At 47.2% G+C, this 14,004-nt stretch overlaps 1 protein-coding gene across 3 annotated transcripts in view; it reads right to left on the reverse strand.

Annotated features, from left to right (window-relative positions):
* Positions 1-7,862: 7,862 nt before the first annotated feature.
* PSMD1 (proteasome 26S subunit, non-ATPase 1) overlaps positions 7,863-14,004 on the reverse strand; it is a 69,721-nt gene continuing 63,579 nt past the window's right edge. For all 3 annotated transcript variants that reach the window (XM_030493491.1, XM_030493493.1, XM_030493492.1), the window contains 3 exons: positions 11,533-11,679; positions 8,908-9,062; positions 7,863-8,077 (listed from right to left, as the gene is read on the reverse strand). In XM_030493491.1, the coding sequence (XP_030349351.1) occupies positions 8,916-9,062; positions 11,533-11,679 (294 nt within the window). In that variant the 3' untranslated portion in view covers positions 7,863-8,077; positions 8,908-8,915. The remainder of the gene's footprint in view (positions 8,078-8,907; positions 9,063-11,532; positions 11,680-14,004) is intronic.

Genomic DNA, 14,004 nt, shown 5'->3' on the forward strand with positions numbered 1-14,004 from the left:
CCCCGTCCCGCTGCACATGATCTCTCTCAGCCAATCCCAGGCTGGGAAGCGTGCGTCACGTGGTGGAGGGTGTTCTCCGTGCTCGCGGCCGCGCCCCTGGAGCACCGGTCGGTTGTTGTGGGTTCCCGGGGTCTGACCGCCCTGGGGGGAGTGTGGGGCCAAGTCCATTTGTTTGGTTACCTACTGTCTTAGCTTATGTGTCTGTACCCCTTCGCCACCATGGGCAGGCCTTCCAAAAGCGCACCCTGTGGTGTGCTTGCCTGTAGGCCCATAGCTTTCTGCTGCACAGCTACATGATTTCTTAATTACAATCATCCGGCAGTGTTTGACCCCGCCACATCTGCCACTGAGCGCTGCGTTCTCTGAGGGCATGGAATCATAGAATATGTTGGAAAGGACCTTAAGAACACCTAGTTCCAACCCCCCTGCCATGGGCAGGGACACCTAGCACTAAACCATGTTGCCCAGGGCTCTCTCCAATCTGGCCTTGAACACCACCAGGGATGGAGCATTCACAGCTTTCTTGGGCAGCAAATGCTGGGAGTAATTCCCACTGTGGTTAGAACAGCCTGTGGCCATGGTCACTTGCATTGCCTCACCGCTTGGAAGGTTCCTTTGGAAAAGGTGTCAGAGGAAAAAGTGAGATCCCTGCCAAGGCTGAGCACTGCACGATGAGCTTGAACTGCAGCCCCAGCGCAGCCGGAGCAAGGGACACCGAGACCGACCCCATGGGTTGTGCACACACAGCACCAGCAAGCACACAGACGACATGTCATTACCTCATAGAATCCTGACCGAAACAGATAGAGGGATCGACCGAGCCACTTATCAAGGCTTTGTCCCATTTTTAATTAACACTGGTGTTAATGAACCTCTTGGTATTAACAGCAAATTTCTAGCAAGCATTTGCTAGACACAGCAAAATGACATTGTATTGCCAGTGATGTCCTGCGGGGTTTTGGTCTCTCCCCCCCCAGTCTTGGTTTCCATCGTTAACACCTAAGAAGACCCATGTCTTCTGCACATCCTGCAACCAGACACAGCATGGCACCATCTTTCTTCATTTAAAAGGCTCATAAGCAGGCAGCCGAAACAGAATGCAGAGATTCGCATCTGACACACACACTGGGATTTTGACCCTCAGTAATCTCACAAACCCCAAAAGCTAATTTGACCACTCAGCTCAGGGGCACTGCTCTCCAAAGAGACCATTTCCCAGTCAAACCTTAACTTTCCAACACCAGTGCGGGTGAATGCAGTTCAGGCTACAGCCCTCCCTTGGCTCGTGATCTAAGGGTATTCTTCTCCTCATGTAATTAAAAAAAACCCCAACAAACCAAGAACAACAAACATAACATTTAAGGAACAGGGGAAAAAAAAGTAACTCTTGAACATTCTTGCCAGATCTAAAATCATCAGCTTGACAGGTGAAATGTTTGGAAAGGGTGAGGTGATGGGAAGCAGAGTTATGATGGATGGTGAACAGGAACTAGCGCTCCATCCATAACCCATGGGAGTTATTTCACCTCTGGTTTGGTATTTGTGAATAAAATACTGAGGCAGACTCCTACGCTTTGGGAAAGGGAGATCTTAAATATCTTAAGAAGGGCAGAAACAGCTTTGACAAATCTATGCCCCCTCCCATGCTTTGCTTCTTCAAATTATGCTTGTCCTGATAAGGGACAGAGCCATGGGTTGAGCCAGAGTTGTGCCAAACTGCCCAGTTTCGACTTACTTATGTTCCATGTGATGGTTGAAAAGGTGCCAGGAACAGGTCACTTCATCCATCACCTCTGCCTGTGCCAGATGCCCTTGTAAACATCTCATTCCCTAACTCAGTGTGCTTGGGAGATGTTCTCAGTTAAAGAAATCCTGCTGGGAAAGCTTCGCCAGCAAATCGGGAGAAACCTCACCAGTTTTCTTCAGGCTTCCTCCTTCCTCCACACTCCCAGCAAGCACATCACAACAGGCAAGGGCAAAGGCACATAAGAGCAGATTCCTGAAACCCCAGTGAAGACCACACCACTCTGCAGGTCCCAGACTGGATCATAGCCTGTTGCTGGATTAAAAAACCAGAAGGCTATTCGCTGTGCCCAGGTGGAAAGTTTTGCAGGAAATGTCTTCTCACAGAAGCCTTTCCAAGTGATTGCATTAAAAATAAAAGCAAGCAGGCAGGAGAGGAATGCTTTTTGAAGCTTTAACATCCTGTCATTTTCTGACTAAAACTTCAGCTTTTAGTTGCCAAAACAGATTTTGGTTTGGGTTTTCAATTAACACCTTGAAGGATAAATAAATAAATAAATAAATAAGAAGTCATTTGAGTTTTTAGTTGATGACACATTATTGTTGATTGGGTTGGAGCATGGACTGGCTCCTACTGGGACTGGCTGGGAGACAGAGGGGTTTGCTTGGACTCATGTCCTGCGCTCAGGCAGGGCACTTGCCCAGCAGTTCAGACACTGCTCACATACGGAATTATACAGCAGTGCTTCCCCAGGGCCCTCTGAAAGGAAAACCAAGGCAATGGAATTGCAAAACTTCTCTGCTCTCCCCAGCTTCAGGCTATCATAAAGCTGCTCTTGTCTCCCATGGATGGGGCTTGTTTAGCTGCTGCCAAGCCTCAAGTTTCACCTCTCCCCACCTCTCCCCAGAAGGATGCGGTCAGCCCCTGCCAGGCTGTTTATATGCAGCCTTTTCTTCAGTAATTTCCGGTAACCAAAGTCCCTGACCAGGGAGAGGCACAACGGAGACTTTGATTTTGTGCCACGGGATGCATGAAGGAGGCAACAGGGTGAATTCAGCTCTCCTTGAGATCCAGAAGCCTCTTGACCTACTCAGTACAAAGCAGGGAAGAAAGAGGGACTGGCTGGTGGGTCCCCAAAAAGCTCATTTCTGCTCCATTGCAAAATGGTGAAGGAGGCTCGCAACAGACCAGCCCATGGCACCTTTTCAGCTGTGGCAGAGATCATCCTTCAGAGATCCTTACAGGAACAGAGCTGACAACCAGGAGAGACTGATCGACTGCAGGAGGGTGCCTCTATGGGGGATGATCGCAGCTCAGTGCCCTGGGCCCGAAGGCGGCCAAGCAGGGCTTTCTGGCATGTGCTCAATTCAGGCATGGGTCATTAAGCCCCCACCCAACGTGAACACCAATGCATGAGAGGGCTTGCCTTGCAGTAACAGCAAGGATTTCCAGCCAAAAATGGCAGGGGGCTGGGAGGAAGGAAGAGCTAGAGATGCTCCATTAAAAAACCCAAAATATGGCAAAAATAATCTGGAAGGCTGGGTGCACAGAAACAGCAGGACAGAGAGTTTCATCATCAGGAGAAACACCCCCCGCGCCAGGGAGCCTCACTGCCTTCATCCCATGGGCACAGCCTTGATGCTGCCACCGACACAGAGCAGTGATCACCTGCCCAATCACCTGGGGACAAACCACAAAACCTCTGGGCCTGCAAGAGAAGCAAGCAGCAGGTTTCATCTGTGAATGAGCCCATGAACTCTGCTGTCCAATGTAGGTGTTTCTAGCAAATTATTTCCAGCTGCTTCTTTTTCATCCCTGAACCTCAGATTTCAGGCTTAAACTAAAAATAAAAAAGATCTGTGTGTGAAGTTATTTGCCCAGCCCTACAGCAGCTATCTCAGCTTCTCCTCTGGGAGGACATCGGGGGGAAAGAAAAAGTTAATCCATCTTGGTTCTCATTGACACGGAATGAAGAAAAACAATTAAATGGCAGAGCCAGCCTAAAGCTGAGAACAAAGACACTGCACCAATATTTCAGGCCTTTTTCCTTCACTCTGAAGGGGAAAAAATTGCTCCATGCTTCACCCCTTGCAGGTTATCTTTGGAAGAACAATGTCCCCATAATTTCTGCTGAAAATTAACCTTGCCTGTGCAGCAATTCTTCCCTGGGTCACCAGAACAGCTATTTATATCCTTGGCCAGGGATGCTGTTGCCACCAAACGACTGCCCTTCCCGTTGACCAACCCTGCACCAAGGTGGTGGGCAGCGAGCCCTAGAGTGTCCCCCCATGCTTGCCAGGACCTGCCTCACCTGGACCCTTAGTGTATAGACCCTCCACTGTCCATTTTCTGCATATACTTTGCAAAGTATATGCAAAGTATAGACATAAGTGTTGCTTAAACACACACATGCATAGGGGTGTCAGGCAGCAGGGTCCATCAGACCAAGTGTACAAAACTGGGACATCAGGGTTATGGTCTCTAGAACCTCTGATTAGCTGATCTCCAGTGGACTTGGACAGAAACAGGATTTGCCTCGAGTCATGTCTCTGCAGTGCCAATTCCCCCCCGCTGGAGGAGACACCGATGGCTCACCTGAGTATCTGCACAGTACTTCTGAGCAAAACCAGAGTTTTAGTTGTGCAGCCAATGCCAGGAACAGGCCTCACAACAAAACTCGAGACCTGGACTAACGACGGCTGGACCATTTGCCCACACAGAGTAGAACTTCAGAGGCTGAGTCAAGCCAGACCTGAGCTGAAGACCAGCAGCAGGGGCTGGGGCAGCTTCTCCTCCCAAGACGCAGAGCAAGGGCCAGCTCAGTCGCACCAGTGCTGGAGAAACACATTGAACCAGGTCTGCCAAAACCAGTTATCTTCACTGAGGGAGCAAAGACCCATGCTCCCATGTGAAGTCACACTGGGGAAAGATCAGCACCTGTGGGGGAAGGCCTTCAGGCCCACTGGTCCCATCAGAGGTTGCAAGTAAACACAAGCTTTGCACAGTCCTGCAGTGTCTGTGCTCCCCATCTCCCTCATCCTGCTGCTACTGCAGGGTTAAGGTGGGCTGAAAACCCAACCTGTCACCAGCACTGAGAGCAGCAGGCAGGGGAGGCGCTGGGGCAGGCTGGGGTCTGGCAGGGGCAAGGGTGGGGGATGTTCCAGCCTCCAGGATACAGGTAGATAAATGGCCAGTGTCATCATCATTATCAGCAGCGCCCAACCTTTGTGTTGAACTGGGAGGAGCAAGACTTCCACCTGGCCCTGGAAAAAAGGGGAGAGATGGGGATGGTGGCATTGTTGTAATGGGGAGAGGTGGGAGGACAAGACCTACCGAGTGCCTGCTGGGGCAGAGGAGCAATGCTGAGGCCTGTTGTCCCCCTCGTCAAAGAACACCTGCCCTGGGAGTTTTACCTCCAACATCTTCATCTCCGCTTTGGTCCCCAAGCAAGGGGCTTGTACCCAAGTTAACGAGTGGAAAGGAGAGACCGAGGGCATGTCCAGGGCCTCCTGGAGGGACTCTGGGATCTGTCAGAAGCAGCATGCTTTTGAAGTGATTTATTTCTCCCAGGGTTAAGGGGGATGAAGCCCATTAGTCAGGAGGGACAGAAGCATGCTTCCTGCCACCTCGGCCTCTCCCTCTGGCAAACCCAGGAGCATTAGGTCCAATTAGCCCCTGGCAAACAGCCCGGGGGTGGGTCCCTCTGCAGCATCCCCAGCCAGGCTCAGGAGGGCAGCACTTCTGAAGAAGTCAGTGCTCATGAGACTGCGGCTAAATGACATTATTTAAAGCAGCACCAAAGTTTTCCAGGCTCCCACCATGCATCCTCCAAACTAGAGATCAAAAAGCCAGGAGTGACCTCCATCCCCCAAGCACAGCAATGAGCTGGTCCTGCAGTTGCTGGCCACATCTGTCCCCAAAGAAACCGGTCAGACACCTTAGCATGGGGGCAGGATCCAGCCCAGGCAGGTTTCCAGAGCCTTCTCAGAGGTTTTCTAGCACCTTTCGAGAAGATTTCTGGAGGTTTCCTGGCCATTCCCTACAAGTTTTTCTAATCTTTCTAGAGGTTTTCTGCTGTATCTTCAGAACATTTCTAGAGGAAAACACAGCAAACAGCAGAGCCAGGGAAGTGAGGACAGGCAGGCCAACTCCCAGATGTTCCTCCTGGTGTCCCCAGCCTGGCACACATGGCCTTTTTCTTTCACAGCCATCAAAAGCTCTTCTAAAAATCTGACTGCCCAAGGGTAACCTTAGTGCCTGGCTCCAGAGTAGCAGCTCAGAAATCAGTTTGGGGGTATCTGAGGTTTTTACATTTGCTTGTGCCAAGGGAGCTCTGGGAAACATCATTGTCAGAGGCAGGAGTGGTCTTACAGGGACAAGAAAATCATTTAGCAGAAGAATCAAGTCTTCTGGATGGTGCCCCAGGCAGTACACGGCTCAGTGGGAACTGCTCTGTGCATACAGATTTACACAGCCACACTGAGAACTAAACCTGTAGCAAGCACCAGGAATGCACTGGCTACCCTGAAACGTCCATTCTAGTATCAAAGGCTCAGCAAAAGGTCCTTTGAATAGAAGCAGACTGTTCACAGCTTGGCCAAGGCACCAATATAGCACTTTAGGTCCTTCTGAGCCAGCTATTGCCAGCATTTCTACTCAGACTCTAGAGATCTCCCAGCGATATCTGGCAGGTTGCTGAGTGACCTGAAATGAGGGGTTTTTTCTCCTCCCAGTGTCCTCCCCCCTATACAATATTTTATAAGAAGACACAAGGCATTACTAACAAATTACCTGAAAAACTCCATATACCACACCAGTTGGTATCAGCAGAATGTGCAGGACTAAGGGATCCAGGTACCCATTCAGAGGGAAGGGATTACAGCACCAGAAAGACTTACACAAGGTACATTTATCCAGTTTCTGTTTCTTCCACCACAATACCAGGTCTCACTTTGAATGTCCATGGGATTGAAGTAGCAATCCCCTCTTTGTTTCCAGTTTCACTGAGAGTAACACTGTCTGTAGCCATTTCAGGTTCATTTCTTGGCTCTGCTCCATGGGAGAACAGATCTGGACCCTTACTGAGACATTTCAACTTCAGGGACTTCTGACTGAAGCCTAAGACTCAAAATTGGCTTTTGGCCCCATACCTCTGCTCTGTATTGCTTAAGCTTTTCAGAGAACAAAGGCAGACTATTCTATTGCTATAGTAACATTCACCAAAATAAACCATCGGCTGGAAAAGCTCCCAGGCACCACATGCAAGATTTGTCTTCCATTATTACTGATGCACATGAGCTTGTGGTATGTTCACATGGAGCAAAATATTCCCAACATACATACAATAAACCCCTCATTCTGTTTAAGTGCTGTTTCAACTGATGGAGCTTTGTCCAGCATTTGGCTTACAGCTGACCACGGCTGCAGGCTCTGGCTCGCCGGTGTGCATCCTTTGAAGCGCTGCAGCTCACCAGGTGAAGGGCTGGCTGCACAGTGAATGGTGGAGCAGCATTCCTTCCTTCTGACTGCTGCTCATGCCATACCCCTAACTGTAAATCCCCCCTTGGCTGACGATGCAATGTAACAACCTGCATGTCTGGATTCACACCATCTAGGCCTGTAATGTTTTCTTGCTGCCTGCTCACATGAGCTATTATGCTCATATTTCGTGAAAGCACACAGGAAAAAGACAAGGGATTTTGTGAAACAAAGAGAAACATGCTCCCATTTCCCCGTCACTAACACCCACAGCCCTTTTGTCAGCCCCACACCACCACATGAATACCAGGATGAAAAAGGGGGAAGACCAGCGCAAAGTTAGTATCACAGAGATAATTTGGATGCAGACCTCATCTGGACAGCTGCTGCCAAATACAGACTTGCCCTCTCTGTAGCAGCAGTGCTATCGCTGTGCCAGACCAGAGTTGGTGACCTTGTTCAGCCTATATGAGTGCTCAAGAAAGTAGAGATCTGCACAGATTCTAACAACTCTACAGAAGAGCAGAGTCAGTCAAGCTTTGCTGGAGGAAAATGCACAACTTGAGTCTAGTTTTTAACATTTGGAGTGAGTGAAACAGAAGGTTGTTAGGCTTTTTTTTTTTTAAAGCAGCAAGTTTTCTGTCAAGAATTTTTAATATATTTATTTGAAAACAAGGTTTTGTGAAAGAGTACACTAAATAGCATATATCTGTTCTTCAGCCATAAAACACGGACTATCAGTTTTAGCTCAGCACAGATTGGGGCTGCATGCACTGAACAGCAGATCTTGATAGGAAGGTCTTCATGTCTGTCTTTCTGATATCAAGCATAGTGTCTTCTTTAGAGGACATGATCCTGGAGAAGGGGGAAAGAGAAACCAGAAAAGCAAATCTATTTAACTAAGGCTTCTTGTGGTTTGCCCCATATACTGACCCGAGCCTGCCACTGACGCAACATCTATGGATTTTAACAAGGAGTTTGTTTTCCTGCCCATCCACCAATTCGAGTGCATAATCTTTGCTCTTGGGAGCACTGGGACATGCCAGCCCATATTTGGAAATAAAGCAACTGGGTTTCTCCCTGTCAGTGAGGAACTTGCACACCAGTTCAGGCACTTTAACCAAGGAACCAGAGATTCACACCATTCACTGCCTGAAACAGATCTACGAGTCAGGCTTAGAGAGCACCACAGAGCCCATGACTGGAGTGTCTTTAAATTCTTCTAAGAACTGCTGGGAAGACAAGACAACCCCAGAAAGGGGACTAGTAGTTCTCTTTTAACCAATCCTGCCAACTGAGGTCAAGCAGATGACAGCTTTGTTACATAAACTACTCGCCCCTCTGGGATTGTTTTCATGAGCTGATTATTCCCAGGTCAGCTGTTGCCTGTGACCCCATGCATGGCTCTAACTTTGCCCGGTGAGGCTCTACCCAAGAGCAGCCCGACCTGTGAGATTAGAGACCAGATCCAGTACAACTGGGTCAGGCATGACCCAGAAGAGCGGACTTCTCTTTTATTGCTGCCAAACTCTTCAAATCAGGATAAAGCATGTTTCTGAACCTGGCAGAGAAGCTGTCAAAGAGCTAAAACAAGAGTGCTGTGTGCTGGTAATTGCTTCAGTTGATCCAAAGAGGCTTCTCTTTCACTGGGATTAATAAAGGTGACTCTGCACAATACACTGTACCTCAGGTCTTAATCATCAATGTACTCAAAGGGCTCTGGTGGTTCAGGTTCCTGCTCCTCTTCCTCAATCTTCGGACCATGAGCTGCCACAGGTTCAACCAGCTCCTCCATATCCTCACTGGTGTCCTTCAGAATGATGATGCCTCCGATGGAAAGCTGCAAGATGAATGCAGTGAGCATTAGAGCTGCTTGCCTCTACCTCATGATGGAGTGTTTGTGGCCACACCTTTATCCTTGGCGTGGTGGTTTAAGCCCATCTGGCCACTAAGTACTGCGCAGCTGCTTCCTCACCCCTGCCCCCAGTGGGATGGGGAGGAGAATTGGAAAAAAGATAAAACCCATGGGTTGAGAGAAGAACAGTTTAAAAATTAAAATAAGGTATAGTACTACTACTACTAATAATAATAAAAAAAGGAAACAACAGAAAGAGAGAGAGAGATAAAACAAAAAAAACCCAACCCAACAAACACCACCGATGCACAATACAATCGCTCACTACCTGCTGATTGATACCCAGCTCGCCCCTGCGTAGCAACTGGCCCCTTCTGGCCAACTCCCCCCAGTTTACATACCAAACATGACAATCTATGGTATGAAATAGCCTTTTGGCTAGTGCAGGTCAGCTGTCCTATCTCTACTTCCTCCCAGCTTCTTGTGCCCCTCCTCACTGGCAGAGCATGGGAGACTGAAAAGTCCTTCATCAGGGTAAGCATTACTTAGCAACAGCTATAACACTGGTGTGTTATCAACATTATTCTCAAACTAAAGCCAAAACACAGCATTGTACCAGCTACTAGGAAGAAAATTAACTCTATCCCAGCCAAAACCAGGACACCTCAGCAGCAATGAGTTTCAGAGAGCAAAGCATCTGACACTCACCTGGGTCCCTGCCTGGTAAGGGGACGGCACAAGTCTATCCAGGCCACCTTTTGTATTTCCACTATCTAAGTCTCAGTTTCATAGAAAATGGAATCTGGATTCACAGCTTTACCCCATTCCCAGTCTGGGGCTTTCCATATGTAAACTAATCAAACCATAATTGCTTTATAAGGCTCATCTTTTCAGGGTAACAAAGCTTAGTGAAGCCTCTCTGTGTAGCTGCCTCCCAAGAGGCTATGTGAAACAGAGCATAATCTGATCACCAGCTTCCACCAAGTGAGGAATCCTATCTAGCAGAACCTCATAAAAACAAAAGGAAATTAATTGCTAAGATCACAACCAAACAGCCTGGCAGGCTGAAGCAAATTTGTGTGTCTCCAGGACTGAAATACAAGGTGCAAAGAGGCAGTGCTGTGTCATGTCTGTCTGGGATCAGGGCTTTGACCACAGCAGGATTCCAGGCAATAAATAGCATTTAAAAGAGGCCTTTTACTCTGGCATTCCCCAAAGCAGAGCAAAGGTCTGGAACAGCTCAATTTCAAAAGCCTCCTTGGTTACACACCCTAATCCCAGCAAAAACCCTCACTGTTCTGTTCTCTTCAAAACCTATTTATGGGAGCTAAAGGCAGGAAACTGCACTCCCCTCACCAAGGACTTGACTTCTTTTGAAACTGAAGCAAACAGCTAGATAACCTCCACATTTCAGCTGCATGAGTGGGCAATGATTGGGCTGCGTAACAGATCTTCCCAATCCAAATATCACTTGGGTCACCTCCTCTTTTTGAAGGGTAGAAACTAAAAAATCCTTCCACAGCTTTGTTAAAGGAGGCATTTCAAAAGGGGATGATGCACAGAGAATTCCGATGTGCTGATATTATTCCAATAAATCAATTTATTAAAAAATCACTATTTTCCTGGAAAAAAATATTACTTCTTCTGAACACCATTTTCCCATGCGTAATCCTGCAAAAGGAGAAAGTCCTTTGACTTAACACTTGAAAGAAGTGTTATTTCTTGAACAAAAATAAAGGCCAAAAGAATTTGACTCAGGAGATTTTGAGATCAGGAAAGCAAGAGCAACTTGCTTGTTAGCTTGCAATATATTTGAGCATCCCACATAAAAGTTAGTTATCCCTTAGGCTTAATGTTAAAAGATCTCTTCCATCATCCACCTGACAATCACATGCTATCTCTTCTGTGTTAAGCAGAGATAAAGGCACTTTTTCTAAGGTAAGATGTAACTGAATAGGAAATCTGTTTAATGGAAAAACCCCTCCATTTAGGTATAAATCCCACTGCAGGATAATAAAGCCCCAGTAGAAGTCATAATATACTTCACTGCTTTGACAATAAGCCTCTACAGCATCTCATCCAATTGTAAAAATCATGGCTCAGTCTTTATGTCCCCAGCAATGTCATTAATACAGAGTACATCTGATTGGTTTTCATGTCACAGCATTTGTCATATGTAGAAGAAGAAAAAAAAACAAAGCAGCATTAGCATGGTGAAAAGGTTTGCAGCAGCTCTGGCTTTCCTACAACTAGAATTGCATGTGATCATTTGGAGAGAGAGAGACTAAAAAGAAGGTATAACAACAGTGAAGTTGCAAATCTCTGCCAGACATTACAGTGATACACCAGCTGAGAGTGGCACTCTCATGCACAGACAGAACTTCTGGGTCCTTACGCACAAGCCCAGCCCTGGGAACACTTTGTCAAGCACATGGACTAGGAAGGTGACACTTACTGGTTTGAAAGGCTGATATCGGCAGCTCTCTGTCATAGTAAGAACTTTGAGCTGAGCAGGCATGACTCTGGCTGGGTTATCCAGAAGCTGGAAGTTGGGTTCAGGCTCTTTTTTCTTTTCTTTTTCATCCTTCTTTTCAGTCTCATCCTGCAGAGGGGGAGGAGAACATTAACATTATTTTAACAGTAATCTCTAACCCTTTCATAGTTCAGGAGGGTAAAGTACACTCAGGCAGCAAATCCCAGAGTGTGGTGAGAAACCGTTCTGCTGAGGAACAAGCTAACACCTATCTGTCAGCTGGCACAGGCAATGCCAGTGTGGATCAAAGTGTTCTCATCAGGCAATGCCTCACTCTCAACTACAGGTGAAAGTAAGTTCAGCAAGAGGTGGTAATGGAACAGTTTACCTCTGGCTTCCCTTTCTCATACTTTTTCTGTAAACTCACCCACCACTTTCTGGTCACAACTGAAGATTCTTCAGCATAAGTACTGAGAACATGAAAATTGCTAAAAGCAGTCCTTGTATTTTTGCAGTTATAAAGCTGTCACTGACATTTCACGTTACTGGTAGTGACGAGAACTCAACCAGAATGATTTGACCTCAGTGACTCACTAGGGAACTGCAGTTAAACCCTTCTTTACCAATGACTCAGCAGCTAGAGGGAAAAGCTCAGAAGGAAGAAACACAGCATCCTTCATGTACTTAAGAACATGGATTGTGTTTTCCCCCTTGCTCAGGAACATCTGAGTGCAAACAAAAATGGTGCAGAAAAGACGGAAACAACCAATAGGAAATAATCAGGAGCCCCACTAAGTGCACGGCACGTCCTGCAACAGCAGACAGGACTTTCTCTGTCACAGTGACTGCTCGTTGCTGTGCAGATCTCTTGGAAGCTATGGATTACTTGTCATATAACAGGCATAAGAGAAAAAACAGGAAAGCAATTATACTTCTAAAACATTAGGACAATGGCAAAACTCTCAACTCAAACACAGCAGGTGGCAGCAAGCTCCCTTTTTACTATCCTCATTTTTCTGCTCGATTCAGCCAACAAAACTTTTCAGACATCTGGAGTGTACAGACACAACACGTGAATCTTGTAATATATTGCTTCCTCTCAACACCTGTACTTAACTATAGGTTGTAGCAATTTTAGAAGAAACATGCATCTGTTCAGCACATTTTGCTTAGCATACAGTGCTGCAAGAATAATTCAAAGGAAAGGCAGTGTTTGGTGAGAAGGAAACTTTGATAAAGGAGCAAAATGAACAAACCTCCAGAGGTTTGACCTTGCATGCATGAGACGATTCATTTTCTGAGCCAACTGGATAAAGTTCAGTGCCTACAACATGGCCACACTTAGTAGGTCTAGGAAGGTTATTTTACACATACACCTCTGATCTTATGCCACACTCCTTTCACATACTGTTTGTGTGTTTCTTCTTAAAATTAAAGAGGCCAAAAATTCTCTGACCATTCTCCTTTTCTCACATAGATGTTAAAGTGGAATCAGAAAAGTTTCTAGTGAGCTTATGGTAAAGACTTTGACACCATTTCCACTGGAGACACTGGCTGCTTATGGCTTGGACAGGTGAACCATTCTCAGCATAAAATCTGCCTGAGTAGCTGAGCCCAAAGAGTGGTGGTGAATGGAGTTAAATCCAGTTGGTGGCCAGTCGCAAGCAGTGTTCCCAAGGGCTCAGTGCTGGAGCCAGTTCTGTTTAATATCTGTATCGATCTGAATGAGGGGATCGAGTGTACCCTCGGTAAGTTTGCAGATGATGCTACATTGGCTGGGAAAGTTGATCAGCTGGAGGGCAGGAAGGCTCTGCAGAGGGATCAGGACAGGCTGTATCAACCAGCCGAGGCCATCTGCATGAGGTTCAACCAGGCAAAGTGCTGGGTCCTGCACTTGGGCCACCACAACCCCATGCAATGCTACAGGCTTGAGGAAGAGTGGCTGGAAAGCTGCTCAGTGGAAAAGGACCTGGGGGTGTTGGCTGACAGCTGAATATGAGCCAGCTTGTGCCCAGACGGCCAAGAAGGCCAATGACATCCTGGCCTTTATCAGCAATAGTGTGGCCAGCGGGGCCAGGGCAGTGATCATCCCCCTGTACTCAGCACTGGTGAGGCTGCACCTCGAATCCTGTGTTCAGTTCTGGGACCCTCACTACAGGAGACACATTGAGGTGCTGGAGCAGGTGCAGAGACGGCCAACAAAGCTGGTGAGGGACCTAGAGCACAGGTCTTATAAGGAAAGGCTGAGGAAACTGAGGAAGTGAAGCCTGGAGAAAAGGAGTCTCAGGGAACACCTTATCACTCTCTACAACTACCTGACAGGAGGTTGTAGTGAGAAGGGGTCAGTCTCTTCTCCCTAGTAACAAGCAATAGGACAAGAGGAAATGGCCTTGAGTTGCACCACGGGAGGTTTAGATTGGATATTAGGAAAAATTCCTTCACTGAAAAGGTTCT

The sequence above is a fragment of the Strigops habroptila genome, chromosome 8 (genome assembly GCF_004027225.2).
Source record: "Strigops habroptila isolate Jane chromosome 8, bStrHab1.2.pri, whole genome shotgun sequence".
Classification (NCBI taxonomy): domain Eukaryota; kingdom Metazoa; phylum Chordata; class Aves; order Psittaciformes; family Psittacidae; genus Strigops; species Strigops habroptila.